This window comes from Chaetura pelagica, unplaced genomic scaffold, assembly GCF_000747805.2.
Source record: "Chaetura pelagica isolate M959 unplaced genomic scaffold, ChaPel_1.0 scaffold50, whole genome shotgun sequence".
Taxonomy (NCBI): Eukaryota; Metazoa; Chordata; class Aves; order Apodiformes; family Apodidae; genus Chaetura; species Chaetura pelagica.
This window is the reverse complement of record NW_009952366.1, coordinates 139,490-157,890: the sequence shown is the minus strand read 5'-3', so window position 1 is coordinate 157,890 and position 18,401 is coordinate 139,490. Positions and strand designations below refer to the sequence as shown.

Genomic DNA, 18,401 nt, shown 5'->3' with positions numbered 1-18,401 from the left:
TCCAAAGGATCTGCACGTGCTCAGCAAATCTGATTCAGCTGTACTGCACATGCACTATCTAATACCGCTGCTTTTGGAAAGTGCTTACAAGTGAAATCGTTGTCCCCTTTGCCCCCAAGGAATCAGGAAGCTGGGAGCCCTCAGTTGCTGATGTGCAAGGGAAGGGAAAGCTGGTGGCTCTAAACTGACTATGAGCCAGATGAAGCTGTTTTGGCCGGCGACATGAAGCCTTGAGGCTTGGAGGTTGGGCATCCCTACTTTGAGTCATCTGACTTCTGCTCCTGTAGAGAAATACTAATACATGGTTATAAACATTTATCTTCATTAACAACTGATAAAAAAGAGAAATTTTTCAGGTTGTTTGTGGAAGTGATTGTGAGTGTTCGTGCCTGATCATTGTCAGCATCAATTTTATTAACCTTGATAAGCAAACTTTGCTTTTTTTAGAAGGAAATATAAAATGATGAACGTCTGTGTTCAGTAAAGTTTAATTTAGTGAATAACTGGTTTAAGCTTAAAAGTTTGTTTCAGGAATGCATTTCACTCCCAGTAAATAGTTAACTGTACCCATGAGGTCTCTTATAATTGAATAGTTGGTTTTATGTGTCTGTGCACATGTACAGCTATTTATCACAGGATGTGCATAACAGCTATAACTGAATCAAGCTGGAATCTGTGATGAGAAGTGTATGTGGAGGCTTCTCACTCCTGTTTAGCTTTGTGGTGCAGGAGTTTCATCCCAGCCTGCTCTTTGGGTACTTCTTATATTCCTGTGCAGACCAAAGGGGAAGCAAAGCGAGTACACAATGATTTCTTTCTTGTAGTAACTCAAGTTCAGTTGTGATCCTTCCATTAAGATTTTTTTGTTCTTCATTTGTTTACTTCTCTTATTTTTTTCTTACCTACAGATCTTGCTGCTATGTACTCAGCCTGTATGAGCAGACATCTGTTTCATTGTTGCACTGTTTATTTCTTTCAGTGTTGAGTTCATGAAGCCATGCTCCACAGTTGCATGAGTTGGTACATTACCTGGTGTTACACTGGTTTGGAGCTTTTATATGGCCAGAAGGACTGGGAAGCAGTTTCTCACATTCCCAGCTATGTTTTGATAATCAGCAGGGGCCTCATGTGAAGGAATTAATTTTCTTTCCAAAATGCTTTCTTTTTTGGACCGGCATAACTTTTAAACTCAGCTAACCCAACACTGATTTAAGAAGATTGTTTTCTTTCTGAAAGAGAGTCAATGTGGAAATTCTGTTCAGCTGTCAAAAATCAGGATGTCTAAGCAGGTATCTCCTCCCAGTCTTCTTGTAAAATTTCTTGGCAAAAGCTGTGATCCCATGGAGTATAATGATACACTGCAGCTGAGGTTTCAGTGGGAAGAAAAGTCCTCTGGTAAATACACATTTATCGAAAAAGGAAGGACTTCCTAATATATCTGCCTGTACAAATAAATGACACAGCCTGACTGATGTCCAAAAGTTTCTGTAAGATAAAGCAATACTCCTGATTAGTGCATTTTCTGTTATTTTATTTTAGAGAGAGAAATTTACTTTATGCTGTTTTGATGCCAGGAAGGAGTCTGAAGCCTAGATAATGAGGCTTTAAGTACTTGAAGTGTGTGCATAGAGGAAGAGGATGCCATTCTGCAAGAATCTGCATGAACCAAAGAGGTCACAGCTGAATGTGTTTGTGCAAGGTGGAGAGGGCAGAAAACTTAGTGTTGCAGAAAGATGAACAAAGCTTCTGCAGCTCTGCAGAAATGGACACTGAAATAGCTGTCAAACATTTGTATAACATCAATCATACATTTGTGTCATTCATACTATGTTAGAGAATAACATGGTAGTTACTCAGATGTGCTTTTTTGTTTAGAAGCAGCATATTCCAGTTCCATGGTGGTATGAGGATGGAGGAGGAGCCTACTTCTCTACATCCTTGTAGTGTAATTAATGTGATGACTTAGGACGGAGTAGGTATCTGGAATTCAGAGTTGTTTGGTGGAGACAGTCTGACTGTGTTTTGTACTGCTGAAAAGAGCAAGACCTGGGTGTGAGCTCAACCACTGCACTGCTGATAGAGCCTATGGCTTAATTATTAGCAAGGTTTTCTGGCACAGTTTTGGTTCATGCTACCTAGTGCTCTCCTATATCATACCAGGGACTGTTTCTATTAGGTAGTATGACCATTGCAGCACCAGGTTTGTCTTGTTGTCTAGTGCTAGTAGGACCTTACTAGGCTTTCCTAGCTCAGAAACAGCTGCATGCCCTTAATCAACATGCTAGGGTGTGCAACACAGACCTAGTTTTCAGGCAATGAAAACATTGCTCCGGGGTGCAATTCAGCCTTCTCATTATTTCAGATGCTCTTAGCTGGGGGAGAGAACCCATATATTGTTATTACTTGGGGTCAACACATGAGACATGGAGGAGAGTCTGTACGCCAAGGCTTTGGAGTATGGACATGCCAATTCTGTGTCACTTGGCTTTGGTCCATCTCTACCTCCATTTCCTTTTTTTTAGGTAGAAGCTCTTAGGCCTGTTCTAATAAACTAACTGACAAGAGCCTCTCTCTTTTCTTGGAACCAGCACGTAGTAGAGGTGGGCAGGATGGCTCATCGTTTTAAACTGGTTCCACTGAAGAAGCTGGTTTTATAACTAGTTCTGTTTCTAGTACATAGTGTGCAAACCGCACTGATCCATGAAGGTCTTGTGTTGGATATAATCACTGTTTTTATGATAATTTTTCCAGCTCTGCTCTGTCAGTGAGTCACCTGAGATCTAGTCAGACTTTGTCAGCCTGATCTAATCAGCTTCTTCCTAGCTTTTGTTCTGAGTGCATGCTTGTCCTGAGCTTTTGTTCTGGCTCTTTGGTGTTGAATATTTGGTATAGAAATGGAAAATAATAAATAAAGAAAAAGCTCTATTTGTGTGTTTTAGTGAGTATTTCTGGTTTCCTTATTTTTGGGAACTGTTTTTTCTTGATGACACTTGACCTCCCTGGGAGTTACTCGATTTACCTTCAAGTATTGCTTTAATTTTTTCCTTTCACCTGATGTCCCCAATACATTTCTTCATAGATAAGAACTGAGGATACCTACCTTCCTGTTAGACTTCTGATTTGATTCCCTAGACATTCTTGTAGTGTTTTTCTGTGGCCTCCTGGCTCTGTGTAAATAGGGAGATGAGTCATAATTTCTTTGGCTTCACAGGAAAAATGCCTATCACTCACACCCAGGTATTTTAGCCTGTCCGTGTTAGTTCTTGTTTGAAGTCCTTATTAATTACGTATTAATTAAAGATAGTAGATGAGGCTGTAAAAAATAATGTTAAGGTTCACTTAAGTAAGTGAACAGAAGCACTTAACTCTTCCCTGACTGAAGTCTGTTTTTCCAGTCTGTTTCTAATTTTGGTGGGGTTTTTTTGGTGGTTTGTTTTTTTTTTAGTTCTTGGGGTTTTTTTAAACCCTTTTCCTCCCACTCCTGGGGTTTTAGCCCACTACACTGGCTGATCACTAGATGGAATAATAATTTTCACTGCATTTCTCTCTTTTTCTGTCATGGTGGTATCTCCTTTTCTGAGCAAATTTTAATCTGTAATTAATAATTTGGTTTATTTTGCTTAAAAAGCTATATGTAATAATTTTGAAACCTCTAGGACATTGTAGATGTAGTACAGATTTACTTAAATCACATGACTGTGTTTGTCAATCTACATGAAAACAAGATGGTATAATCTTCCAGGGGAAGATACATGAAAATACTTACACAGAAGTGTATGTAATGTAAATATAAGATCTCTTCCAACCTTAACCATTCTATGTTATTAACCTCTATTTTAAAGCTGTTTAAGAGATGCAAGTGAGCTATAAAAGTTAGTAAACTTAAAAATCCTCCAGTTGTTTGTATAAAAATACAAATAGGTTTGTAAACTGTATCAGCCAAGAAACAATACTGAAAGTTAGGTATTAGATTTAGGTCATGTTACTTTTTAGGCAAAGAACCACCTGGAACCTACATACTCTTGTGAGTTTTTCTTAATAGAAAAGAGTCATACATTTGCAGCTATAGAATTATGTAAGAGCAGATAAAAATCTTTATGTTAAGGTTTTAAAATGATAATGGCATGTTATGAAATAAGTCTGACCTAAAATTGCACCACAGTTAAGTAACTAGTGTACCAATACAGTTGTTTTTTTTCTTTACAATTGGACAGGTAATTGATAGATTAAAGACAGATGAGGAGATGAGGAGTACACTACAGAATATTTCAGGGAACATGGTGAAAATATGTTTCAGAAGGTCAGGACAGCATGAGTATCTGTGTGGCAGACTTCAGGGTGGCTGCCAACGCTGCAGCTTGGCTGGTTCTTCTTTGAGGCACTTGAGTGCTTTGAACCACGCTTCCCACTTGCTGGGCTCAGAAGGGGCTGTGCCTGTGGACACAGGGCCCTGGGAGGCTGTGTGTGACCATCTTGGAGTCACGCTGCACAGCCAGACGAGGCCAGTGCTGAGTCACAACTCATAGGTACCCCTGGATCCTTGGAGATTTTGGGGAAGCAGTGTTTTTTGCATGATCATCTTCAGTGCTCCTGATTTCTACAAAAACAAAGCCAGCTTGTCAGCAGGCTCTGTGCATGTGCATACTGGATGAGCAGTACTTCATTGAGGCTTTGCTCTGTCAGGAAAAGAGAACTGAAGTGTTTTCACCTTGGACATCATTCATCCAAAGTCCTAATTTCCTAATTTATTTTTAGGTTACTCTAGATCTGGAAAGGTGTCTTCTCTTTGGAGCTCCTGTTAGTGTGCATTCTCTCTCTTTGCCCCCCTACTCTCTGTGCTCTCTCAATGCTCTAACAGATCAATTTACTTATTGAAGTGACCTTTATATTTTTTCTTATGGCTTCCTTCCTAAAGAAAGCATCATCCTTGTCTAGATTGTAATGCCATTACCTTTGCACTTTCTCCTCCTCTATTCCATATTCATGAGGCCCCACCTGGAGTGCTGTGTCCAGTTCTGGAGTCCCAACATAAGTAGAACGTGGAGCTGTTGGAGCCAGTCCAGAGGAGGGCCACAAAGATGATCAGAGGGCTGGAGCACCTCTCCTATGAAGACAGGCTTTTTTAGAGAGTTGGGCTTGTTCATCCTGGAGAATAGAAGGCTATAGGGAGACCTCACAGCAGCCTTCCAGTATGTGAAGGGGGCTACGAGAAAGCTGGGAAGGGACTTTTTATAAGGGCATGGAGTGATAGAATGAGGTGTAACAGTTTGAAACTGGAAGAGTGTAGATTTAGATTAGACATTAGAAATAAATTATTTTGTGTGAGGGTGGTGAGACACTGGCACACGTTGCCCAGGGAAGTTGTGGAAGCCCCATCTCTGGAAGTGTTCAAGGCCAGGTTGGACAGGGCTTTGAGCAGCCTGACCTAGTGGGACGTGCTTGTGCCCTGCCCATACAGAAGGGTTGGAACTAGATGATCTTTAAGATCCCTTCCAAGCCAAACTGTTCTATGATTTTATAAATGCCTACCTGAATTGATCGGCCAGTATTTATCAAATATGTGACCAGAGGTGGCATGAACCTTAAATTTCCTCTCTTTAGCACAGGTAGAGAACTATATCTTCCTTTTCCCCTGTGGTATTTTTTTTTAGGTCTTGTTTGTCTATATCAACTGCCTCACACAGAAGAGGTTGTTCTGTATTACTGGTCTGGAATTATGTATCTGGGGGCCACAATATCACAATATTTTTGGCAATTGAATTTTAATCTCTAGAATGTAGGAATGTTGTTTTCCTGCTCCGAGTTTTATTCTGTTATATGTTACTCATTATGGCATGTTCTAAAAAGATCAGATGGATGTAAATTAAACAAGGCTCATTTAAAATGCTTTGGTTCCAACTTGACAGAGTACAAAACAAAGGCAGATCAAAATATAAAAAATTTTGCCAGGCTATTTAAGAACAGTGAGTTAGCTTTTTGTTTTGTTTCGTTTAATCTTACTGGGTTCCTGTTTCAGTTTATTTTGTAGCTGATTAATAGGTGGTGATAACTTCATGCTTTCTTAACAGTTCTAGAAATAAAAGCTCATTTTTAGAATGACTGCTTATAAAAGAGATTTATTGGGTGAGTTTAGAGTGTTTAAGGTCATTTCGAGGAAATCCACACCAGGAAAAAATAAAACGTAATGAACCTTGGAAATAGACGTAAAATCTTGGCAGCTAGGAGAATAAGGGGAGGTGAGGGAACTTGGCATGGTTTTGTTCATATAGGCCTTATTTTCAAGGAGAGATGTAGAAAGTGCACAGCTACACAAGTAGTTGAGTTACATAATTGCTGCTTTAAGCTTCTTGAAGGAATGCTTCTGGAAATAATGGTTTCTGTGGAAATAACAAGTGAAAATTTTTTCCTACAAATGATGAAAGCATTTCCAATCAAAGTTGGATTTGTGTTGCCTTCCATGAAAAACATCTCTAGAAATTTTCAAGTGGTGTAGAATTGGGAATGGAAGGTAAATGGTACCTTCATGACTCTTGCTCCTGAGAAGTGCTTGTTTTTGGGAATTTCGATGGGAAGGGGGGGAAGTGTATTTAATCTTTCTCCTACATATCACACCAGCAATTTTTTGCAATTTATGTTAGGATCAAATTGCCTTTCGGTTGCCAAGCATTCAGATCGTATCTCACTGTGATATCTGAATGAAACTTTGTCTGCATTGCAGAAAATGTGTAGAAGTGACAATGTAAAGTTGTACTGAATGTAGGAAGAAAGTAGATACAGTTAATCAAGATGCAGCTCATGAAGGAGAGGGGAGTTAACTTGAATAGCTGGGTGGAGATAGGATCTACCTGTTCCTAGATGGGTGAAAAGACAAGAAACCCCAGCAGTAGACTTCCTTCCTCCATGCAGCAAAGTTTTTAGCTGCTCACATCCTGAAAAATTTATAGAAAATTTAGTAGGAAGCCCATATTTGGATTGCACATGAAAAACTAAGTTGTTTTAATGGCCTAATTTCAGTCAAAATTTAATCTTGCATGTTCCAGGAATATCATGTAGTCATAGTTTACACTAATTTATAGTCAAATTCTAAAGCTGTGCGTATTCTACATGCCAGTATATATACCAGGGTACCCTAGCAGCCTGACACAGGCAATTTGCTATAATTGTTTGCAAAACTTTCTAGTGGTCTTTTGGTTTTTCATGGGATTCCAGTGAACCGTTTTCATAGTCCAGTTGACTCCAGCGTTTGTACATGTTTAAAAACAATGTTAATGCATTTTAACTAGGAAATTTGTAATGGTAGGGTTGGTTTAACATCTGGAAATCTTTGTCAGACACTTGTAAACACAGACAACTCTATTTATTTAAAGCTTGATGACCAGCTTGTTTATGTAAAATGTGTATTGGCCAGATGAAATACCAAGATGAGCCAGGAGTGGAGAGGGGAACTGGCAAGGTTGCTTACATCCTAGTTAGACAGAAATTTCATTGACAGTAATGATTTAATTAGTAGTTCACAGCTGCCTTTTTTGCCCTTACAGAGTCTTTCTCTTGTGCAGCAAGTGTGTGTCTTAGGCTGTGGTGAATGAAATGAAGGAGCTTTTTCCTTGGTTATTTATTTTCTTTTAGATCACACCCTGTCATCCATTAATACATGCTTGCACAAACACTTCTGTAGACATGAGGGAAAGCGAGCATGACCAGTTTTCTGCAGCAATGCTGACATACATCAGTCTGCAGTGTTCTTGAACTCCCACTTGAGATGGAGCAAGAACAAGACTACTTGATTCTATAATTTTTTATCAGTAGCATATACTGTTAAAAGGTAATGCAAGCTGCCAGAGACCATTTGCAAGAAGCAAAAGTAATTTTGAAGCTGTGTTGAATGGAGCATTTTGATTTCAGCCCTGGATGAAGAACTGATGTTGTTAGATGTCTTTGTCAGCAGTATTTTTTCAGCAGTATGAAGGAAACCATTAGCATAATTGTTGTGGACTTCTTTACTGATTGCTTTTCCATTCAGGATTTCCACGGACACTTAAGATAATTCATTTTTTAAAGGGAGATTGTCAAATAAATTGATCTCTTCATTGCTCATTAACAATTACTTAGACAAATAATGCATGTTTATAGTAATGACTAGATATTTTAAGCATGAGTTAAAACTCAGCTTAAAAATATTAGAGTATGAGTGAAATTTGTAAATTAGTATTTATATACATGCCTCATCATCATCTTTTAGGTTAATTCTTTGCAGAACAGGACTCTTTCTCCTTTCTTCTTCCCCTTCTTTTTCTGTCAACCTTTTCTCCAAACGTTGTGGAGGATAAAAAACCTTAAATTATAAGAGGTGTTTTCCTTATGTGAGAGCTTTTCAATGGTTCAAAAGCATAGATTAATTTTTGATTAATACACACATTTTGCTGTTCATAGTATAACTACATATATTCCTGTTCTCAGAAACTTTTGGATAAATAACACACAAATTTTATAACATGAGAACAGAGAAAAATAATATTTCCCTGGTGCTTGCATCATCACCTCAAGGAATGGTTTATATTTATGATACAGATTCCAAAATAAAAAAGTCACCATTTACCAAATCAACAATATTAATTTGATTATCAGATAAGATTGGTTTTATGTATCAGATGTGTATTTTTACCTTTTTGCTCATAGTTTTAAATACAAAAAATAAAAACCACTGATATTTGCAGTAGAAATATCTGTTACAAAAGGCTAGTTAATGTTTCAGGTTAGGCTTGGTTTTTTTTCATTTTTACAGCTGTCATTTTTAGCAAATGGGAGTGTTTGCCATGTACTTTGTCCCTGAGCATATGTTTGCTTTCCCAGCTTTCTTTTTCTGAAGAACTGGCTGTTCTGACTAGTACTGCTAAACTTTTAGAAGTCTCCTGTTGAGTAAATGTACAAGTCTATGTGTATACATTGCTTTACAGCTTATATTTGCATTTACTATATGAAAAGCAAATGAAATTAACAAATTTGAGGTTTATGATGCATACATTGCATCCTTTTGATGTCCACAGTAGAGAAAACAAGCATCCAAGATTCAGAGATTTCTTTGTATAAAGGTATGTGAGCTTCACTAGGCTGCAGTGTCATGTGTAGATTCTCCTTTTCGTGTGAATTCTGCATTTCTCTCTAAACAGAGCCTTATGTTCTCCAGGAAGCATGGCCATAACTTCCAGGCTTCAGAATTTTCCTAAAAAGAAGTTCTTTAAAATAAGAACTGAGGAAGCCTAGAGCCCAGAGTTCATATTTCATTGGCAAAAGATGTATCTACAGTTATGCAAAATTTTGACCCAGTTGCCTCTGTGTCTCTCTTTGTCTATCCAAGCATTAAAAGAGAGTTGATTCATTTGTCTTTGGCTAATAGGACAACGAGGATATTTCTGAGACTGTCACCACCAAGAGGTGTGACTGATATTGCTGATACAGCATTTCAGTTTTCATAGACAGGGAAAATGCCTCTTAACCTATTAGATGAAACTACTTGAACCTCTTCACATATGTGGGAGTCAAATCACCTTGTCAGTTATTGCTGGCTGTCTTAAAGGCAAAAATCAGACCATTACAGTCCTCTGTATGTAAAAGTTCACGCAGGCAGTTTCCTAGATAACAATATTAGAGGGCACCGTGAGATCCTCTGAAGCTGCCAGATGTTAGGTATGTGTTCACTTCAACTTACTAAGCTGAAAGAAGAATGCAGATGGAGAAATCAAGATACGCAGAGCAGAAGTCATTGAGGCTGGAAGGCATCTCAGGAAGTCTCTAGGCCATCCCTTGTGTGCAAAGCAGGACTGTGGCCAGTTGGGTTACTACCTCTGTGTATAGAAACTCCATAACCTTTCTGGGCAACCTGCTCCAGTGTTTAATCTCACAGTAAGAAAGTGTTTTACTAAATATAAGTTGAACTTCCTGTATTTCCATTTCTATCCATTGCCTCTCATCTGTTTTTTGGGCACAATGAAATATGGCTCAATCTTCTCTACTCTATCAAGTGTTCATACACATCAGCAAGATACCTCCTGAGTATTCTCTTCTCCAGGCTGAACATTCCCAGCACTCTTAGCATCTCCTCATATGTCAGATGCTCCAAACCTTTAATCATCTGTGTGACTCTTCACTGAAGTCTCTTCAGTATGCCTGTATTATACTGAAAAGCCAAGAACCAGACCCATACTCCAGCTGTGATTTCACCAGGGCTGAGCAGAAGTGAAAGATCACATCCCGTGATGTGCTGGCAACACATCCAGAGGATACCATTGACCTTCCTTGCTGTAAGGGCATATTGATGGCTCATGTTCAACTTGATGTCCACCAGGACCCCCAGGTCCTTATCGGCACAACAGCTTTCAACTGGTCCACAACATGTACTGGTACCAGGCCACAGCATGTAGTTGAACTTGGGAGTATCCCTCCCCAGATACAAGACCTTGCATTTCCCTTTTTTTGAACTTCATGAAGTGTCTGTTATACCATTTTTTCATGCCTGGCAGTGTTCCTCTGTGTGGCAGCACAGCCATCTGATGTATTATTAAATGCTTCTCCACGTTTTGTGTTGTCTTCAGACTTGCTGAGGGTGCACTTTGTCTCATCATCTTGGGTCATTAGTGAAGATTTTGAATAGTACAAACCTCTGCATCAAACCCTTCTAGTGACTGGCATCCAGCTGAACTTCATGCTGCTGTTTATATCCCTTTGAGCCTTGTAGTCCAGTCACTTTTAAATTCATCCCACAATCCACTTACCTGGTCTGTATTTCAGTGCTTTGTGTATACATACGTTGAAGGCCTTGCTAAAAAGATAAGCATTAACTGCTCTCCATCCAAAGAGCCAGTTATTTCCATGTAGAATGCTTTCAGGTCAGTCGGACGTGATTTCCCCTTCTTATATCCATGCTGATTTAATCCTCTGGTCCTTCAGGGTTTGTTTCATCACCTACTCAAGGACTGAGGTAAGGACTGGCCTGTAGTTCCCTAGATCTTCCTTCTTTAAGATAGGAATGACATTTTTACTTCTAGTCCTCAGAAACTTCTGCCTACTGTTGAGACCTTTCAAAGATAACGTACCCTTAGTAAACTTTAAAAATAGCATTGGTACCGTTTCTAATTCTGTTTCTTTGCCCTTTTAGAGGTGAAATTAGGTTGCTGTTCCTTAGCTGTGAACTGCTACTTTTCAGAGGCTGTCATCAATGATAAAATAGTTATCAGTGTGAGAACAGCAATTCTACAGCACTGTGGGTTTCTTCAAATAATTCCCTTAAATTTGTTGAATATTCCTCTTCTATTTATATTAGCCAAACTGTAGCGCATGCTGCAGAAGTTGAAAATGCTCATCCAATCAAATGCACTTTACAATTAAGTTTTGTCTCTGTAAAACTTGTATTTTTATCAACTTTATTCTGTGTAATAAAATACTATTCTTATTTTTTCCAGTAAATGCAGTTGTTCATTAAGTCCTTAAATATTCTTTCCTGACTTTTTACCTATTATTTGCTTATGCTGGTGGTAGCTTTGTCTATGACTAATAAAATAATGGGTTCATGTTCTTCTTACAACAAAAATATTTGTGGACTTACTCTGTCTAGACAATCTGAGCCATCATTTACCAGTTGAAACATGTCTTAATTTTCCTGTGATCAAACTGGTATTGGGAAGCTACAAACATAGCATTATTGATACAAATACGTTGTTTCAGGTTTTGTTATGTGTACATAACACATTGATGTTTTTTCAGGGATTGTATAACAGTATATGAACCCTTTTCCCCAATGTTTCAATTTCTGTCTTCACAGAGCCAGGATTAAAAAAAAAAACTATAATGATTTTTTTCAAATTAAAACAAATTTAACAAAACCCCCATAATCTTAATGAAAACATGTTCTTACTGTATTGTGGGAATCTGAAAAGTAAAGAAATGAATTCCTTCAAGATAGGAAATATAAGACTAGTAATCTGTGAGTAATCCCTGCATGTATCTTTGATACATTGAGCCAGATGCATAGCTTTTGCACCATTGAACTAATATTTAAAATGTGCACTGTTATTTAAAATATGTTCTGTATCTCACTATTTTAGTTGTTAAGATAATTTCCAAAGTACAATCAAAGGAGATGGGGAGTGTTCTTTAAATTTGTAATTAGAATGCATTAAGCCTCTGAAGGTACTTAGAAGGCAAGGATCAAAAGTTGATTTACTGTAGCTTGACAAGTCATATTTGAATGCAGGAAGCATCATCCATGTGCAGACTTCTAGCCTACCTACTCATCAGCAGAGGCCAGGAGAAGACCACTTGAGTTAGCCTGAGAGAAACTGTGGTGAGCTAGGTTGCAACACCCAGGTTAGCATGATCAAGAGCGTTATCTGTAGTTACCATGACCCAGCTGATACATAACAAATTGGTTTGCATCTCAACCCTATATGGCTTGGAGGCTTCATTTTTTGTTCTGTCCTGAAGAGCAGCAGTGGTACCAAAGAATTGAAACAGTTCTGCTCTGCTGCTCTTGGACAAGTAGATGAACAGCTATCAAAGTGCGCAAGCATTTCTGTCTCAGTATTAGTAGTGATACTGAAGGCATATTGGTGGCAGGATGTGTTCTGTTTTGGCAAGCTGCACGTTTTGGATGCTGGGGGACAGAGTAAGTGCATCTAGTCTTAAGATTTAACTAGAAGCTGTTGAAAGATTCTGAGGTAATGTTCAAAAACAGTAATATAGTGACAATAGTCCTGGTATTCTGTCTATTCCTGACAGCAAAATAGTGCAAAGCAGAGTTGCACAGCCCTTGGTTGAGGCGTGGGCCTCCTGCTCTTACCTGCAGTCTTCACTTTCTGTGGAGTGATAAAATATTGTGGAAGTACAAATACAAAAAAAAAGGTTAATTACTTTTTCCTTTTTGTTTCTTCTAGGACTCCTCCAGGATGGTTTCAAGCAGGTATAAAAGGTATGAGATCTTTATACACAAAACATTTCTTTACATACCTAGTTCTGCTAGAATTAAAGCTGATTAAATGGGTGTTTGTACTAGAGAGATGAAGCAAACTTATCCAAACTGCTCTATTAGGTTACTAATTTAAAATAAATTCAGCTAATATTTTAATGGGTCTTACTAGTCCAGAACAGTTTCCCAAGCAAATGGTCTAACTTGACTAGACATTACCTAGCAGATAGTAGTTTCACACTTAATTTATGAAGTTTAATATATGAATTGTGTTGCTCTCTACAGTAATATTTGAAATGTATGTTTATGGTTTTGTCATACTGCTGTCTCTGTTGTAGGGGATGCTGCCTGTATGTAATATGTCCTCTTTATTATTTGTTAGTCTTTGAGTCAGGAGTTAACCAGGACATTACTCAAGTTCTTCAGTCAGAAAAATATTTCATAAGTTTTTTATGCACCTAACTAGTAAGTGAAATTTTTGCCCATGTGGAATTAATATTGATACAGTTTTCAGAATTAGTGGGAAAATGTTATGGTAGCATGGGGTCTAAAATACATGAACTGAAGCAAGACATTTGTGTAAATATATTTTTGGCACATCAGTGTATTCTCTTTTAGATATCTTTTACTCTGTGTATATGTATCCTGGGTGTAGAAGTAAGTGCAAGGAACAGCCCTCAGACATGTTCACCTATATAATCATAGAATGTTTTGGGTTGGAAGGGACCTTCAGGAACATTTAGTTCAATCCCTCTGCCATGGGTGAGGACATCTTTTACAAAATTAGGTTGTTCAAAGCCCCATCCATTCTGGCCTTGAACACTTTCAATAACGGAGCATCCGCAGCTTCTTTGGGCAACCTGTTCTAGTGTCTCATCACCCTTAGGTTCCTTTTAAGCTTTAGATTTTTTTTAACATGGTGCTGTCTTCTATATTTATATTCCTGGGTTCTCATAAATTTAGCTGAGTGATGTTTTTATTGCTGCAGGGTTTGTTTTTCTTATTTACTTTGTCTTTGCAAAATGGGTGGACTTGTCTCAACCTCAATACCTGTATACTTTCATTATTACTTTCTTATGAATCAAATGCATTTTAGTTCAGTCTCTACTTCCTCTTCAGTCCCCGTGCAGATTTTTGTAACTAAATGTATCTGCCAAATACTTAGTGGTGTGTGTCACAGTGCTTTGTGACTTTAATAAACCTTATCTTTATTCTGCATGCTGTATCCTCACTCACTTGCAAAACTTGGTTGTGTGTGGGGTGGTCATAAATAGAAGTTTGCACGATCACATTTGTAGCTTATTTGAAAAATATAAATAGGCAACTGAAAAAATAGGGAACTCCAAAGCTAGAAAATATTACAATAAGTCTTGTTTGTATAGTCTTTGTTCAGTCAGCTTTAGTTAAATGTAGGATGTACTATATTTCTTTGTGAACTTTCCTCCTCAGAACTGGCATTGCATTCAGGAGGAACCTGACTTGCTGTGAGCTGCTGTTCAATATTTTCTTACATATGTTGCCATCTGTCTTATTTATTGTTCAGTCTTCAAACCTCATGTTGAAAACAAAGGATTGTTTTTCCTGTGAGTTCAGCACAGTACCTAGTACTCACAAATAGCAGGAAGGCTGATATTTTACAGGTAGAGACTCAGTGCCCACTATGATAAGAGTTAACAGTATCTACTGGTTTTCCTCTGTGTTTGACAACATCCGCCTTCTTCTCAAGTAGTTTTTCAGGTAAGAGTTGTTGAACAAAGTATGGTTCCTAGTGGCTTTGCTTTTAGGAGTGAACACTAAAGGAAGGATTTGGGACCGGAGTCCTCTTCTATTCTAGTAATGTTTGGCTCATTTGCCCCATCCAACATCTGCAATAAGGGAAGGTCGTAGAGAAAACAGCCTCCTCTGCAGTAATTCTCAATCATTCTGGTGTAGATCTCACTTATGTCCCAAATACAGCAGAAGTCCTCTGGAAGACTGAAAATACCATTCTGTGATTACACCTAGTACTGGGTTGTGAATGTTGAAAGACTGAATTGAGACAGTAAGCTGCTGGAAGGCTCAAATATATTCAACTTAATGTGCTTTTAACAGTTTTGGATATATTCCCTTAATCTTTCACAGAAATTGAGAGCAAGGCACGTTCTCACGTAGGGACAACCTCTTGGAGATCTCATTTGAAGCAATTATTTGTGCTACTGTGACAACAGATGGTCAGTACTTTGTGGGTGGGGAAAAGAGACTGTTAGTAAACTTTGCGGACTTATGACAGCAAAAGTGAAAAGACAATGTTTGCCTAAATTCTTGAACTCTGTTATTAGACTCCCTGCTCCAGGAAGAATGCGTTGTCTGTCAGAAATTGTCCGGTCATTTCCTTCCATCTTTACTACTCCTGCTCCTTATCTTTTGCTTTCTTCCTCTTCTCCAGTTGTTTGTCATCACAGCAGAAATTGCTTCACCTGAGCATTTTTCTTCATTTCACTGGTTTCTGTTTCCTATCCCAGTTAGACACCTTTTTCACTTTCTTGTCCATTCTTGTGTTTAACCATTGAGGTCCTAGTCTTCTTTCTCTTTGATATTTTTTTTGTCTTTGTTTTTTTTCCCTGTTTCTCTGTTCTCTTCTGACTCGTAGTTCTGGGTCAATTATACCATCCTGGGCTTCCAGTTTGTTCTCTTTCCCCTCCTATATAGCGGTTTCCATGTCTACATTGAGATACCCAGCCAGTTGGCTCATGGAATTGCTGTTCACTCACTGTGTTCCAGGGCTCAAGGAATTGCATGGATTTTACTACCTCTTTAGTCAGACTGACTGGCTACTTTGCCTTATATGGATGCAGCAATCCATAGTTAAACATTTATATGACATTGCTGAGAAGCCCTTTTCACTGAGTGCCTATTGACTGGAAGACATGTTTAGAAATGAAGTCTGCTGGCTGCTGTTGTGTTATTCTACTTCTGTTCTGGCTGACTTGGACAAACTGAGCCTGTCTCTTTATGCAATAAATAAATAAAAGTTTGGAATGAGGATCTTAATCTATCCTTTTAGTCTGTCTTCTGAATTTGCTTAAAAAAATTTCATGCCTACACTCCAAAAGTTTGTGTTATATGTTCCTTTGTAGTTGCATGGTTATCAACGTAAAAGATAATAAAAATAAATTGATGGTTCTGTTGTGATCTGGAGTGGTACTGTAAGATCTCTTATGAGATGCTGACGTGAAGGCCATAGGACGTGTTCATGAGCATATTTGGGAGTTGTGACCAGCCACCTGTCCTGACTGTGACATTCATGTGATTAAAATGTGTAGGTATCCTTCAGTGGTAATAGCCCATATGAACTTCCTTATCTTTCATTGCTTCCTAAGATTTTCTTCCTTTGATCAGCCTCCTCTAGCCCATTTCAAACTTCTGTTACTGTTAACTGGGTCTGCCAGTTTTTCTGCTGCTCCGTGAGTAGTTACATTAAAACAACAAGCACTTTGCCATTAGGAAGTGGTTTCCAGATTCAGGTGCGATGCTGCCAGCATAATTGGTGTCATCACTGATTTCTCAGACAAGAGAATGACAAAAGTGTATTGTTTATTAAAATACTGGTGTGTAATCTACATGTAAAAAATGAGTTATATTTCTCTTGCATTCTGTGAACTAAAAAGTTTGTTTGCAAGTAACTGTATAGCAAGATATGTATGTGGATATAGGAAAATTTCTATAAGTACAGAGAATTTGTTTTAGCAACTTATTTTTAAGACATTTTCCTAGCTTTTGAACCAATTTAGCTTCTTTCTAAAAAAGGTTTTAAGTTGGAAAGAAAACCTTGCAAATCAGGATTTAAAATCACTCAGAAGACTTTTGCATAGTTCATGGATGAGACAGATCAGGCCGGATCAGTTTTCAGAAAGAGTTGGATTAATCTCTTAGTGGTTCAGAGGTGTGTTTCCCTTATCAGTTTGTTTATTAAGGGAAATGAATACAATATGGGGTGGTCTTACGACTTCCAGACAAAATGTCGGAGGGTTCTTAGATTACTACAAAGCTTAAGCCGCTTACGACTTCCAGACAAAATGTCGGAGGGTTTTATCCCCTTCTTTTAGTATTGCATGGCACACTAACATGGAACCCAATAGACAGAGACCCTTACACACTAGTTCTAAAAGGCCATGTTTTACTCAAGTTTAACATTCATGCAAGAGCTGAAAAACAAATGAGGAAGAAGAGATTGCAAGAGAAGAAGCTGGTGCTTCAGAGTACTCCTTGGAAGTTCTGTGAAGGAAATGTTAAAACCATGCTGAAATTCTCATATTCGGTGTTCTTAGATTACTACAAAGCTTAAGCCATAACAATTTGCATTCCATCATACTCACCTTGGTCTCACTAATTAAAAAAAATGCAGCTGTGAAATACTATTTTATAATGCTATGCCCAGACTTTCCTGTTTACCCATGTTTGGGAATTCTGCAGTGAGGGGTGGCTGTTGAAGCACTATCATGTCCAACTTGTTACATTAGGATAACTACTGTGCAGCTATGAACACCAGAGATAGACCAAGATGATTCAAGGTGCTTTTCTTGACCTTTTCAGCCAATGCTGATGTTATGATAGAGCAGAAACACTTAGGGTTTATCTGCAGAATTTTTTGATGGTCTAAGCTGAGTTGGCTGCAGTTTCTCACTGTCCCTTGAGCCAGTGCAGCTGGACAGGGAGCCACTAGGACAGGGAGGTCTAGGGAGCCGCTGTGGCTGAGAAAGTCAATCTCTTCCTTTGGTGGGCTGCTGGGTTGCTGCATCAGCTCCTTAAATGGTTTCCTACACAGTCACCTGAAGGCCAGAGCCAGGAAAAGTGGATGAAACTAGGAATGTGCAGTTGTAGAGAAGACTGGCTTTCCTTAGCCCAGCTCCAAAAGCATGGACTTGGCTTAAACCACCTGAAGTAACAAAATTCCAAGGTGGCCAGTTTAGAAATAATCTTTTGCTCATTCTTCCGAAGAAGCTGTTGACAGCTGGCTGGATTTCAGTGACATAATTAGTTAGGAGTTTCCAAATCAAATATAGTTACATGATTCTGGCAATAAAAAGAAATGTGTTGTAGTTGAAATAGATGAAATCTGGTTTTGACTGGGTGATTTTAATTGGATGAAATTGCAGTTTGGACAGTGCTTCAGGAAAACATTGAAAGAACTAAAGACATATTGGAAGAAGCAAGATTTATTCCACCTTTCTGTAATATGGCAGTTAAACCTTCCCCTGTGTAAATAACTTATTTTATTTTAAAGAAAATTACTAGAATATAATCCTTGTGTTTCTGTGTAAGGGTGGTCAAACTGCGATGTTTTTCATAAGTACAGCCAGAAAAAACTTTCAAAGCAAGTCTTCATAAGTTGCAAAAGTATTCTCTGTTTTCAGTATTCTAGTACAAGAATACACATTTAAAATTAGGTGTTGATAGTGGCTAA

General features: G+C 38.3%; 1 protein-coding gene across 1 annotated transcript in view; it reads left to right on the top strand.

Moving 5' to 3' along the window:
- Window positions 1-18,401, top strand: part of PAWR (PRKC, apoptosis, WT1, regulator) — a 78,137-nt gene that overhangs the window by 49,401 nt on the left and 10,335 nt on the right. The window contains exon 4 of the mRNA XM_010008041.1: window positions 12,927-12,961. Within this exon, the coding sequence (XP_010006343.1) occupies window positions 12,927-12,961 (35 nt within the window). The remainder of the gene's footprint in view (window positions 1-12,926; window positions 12,962-18,401) is intronic.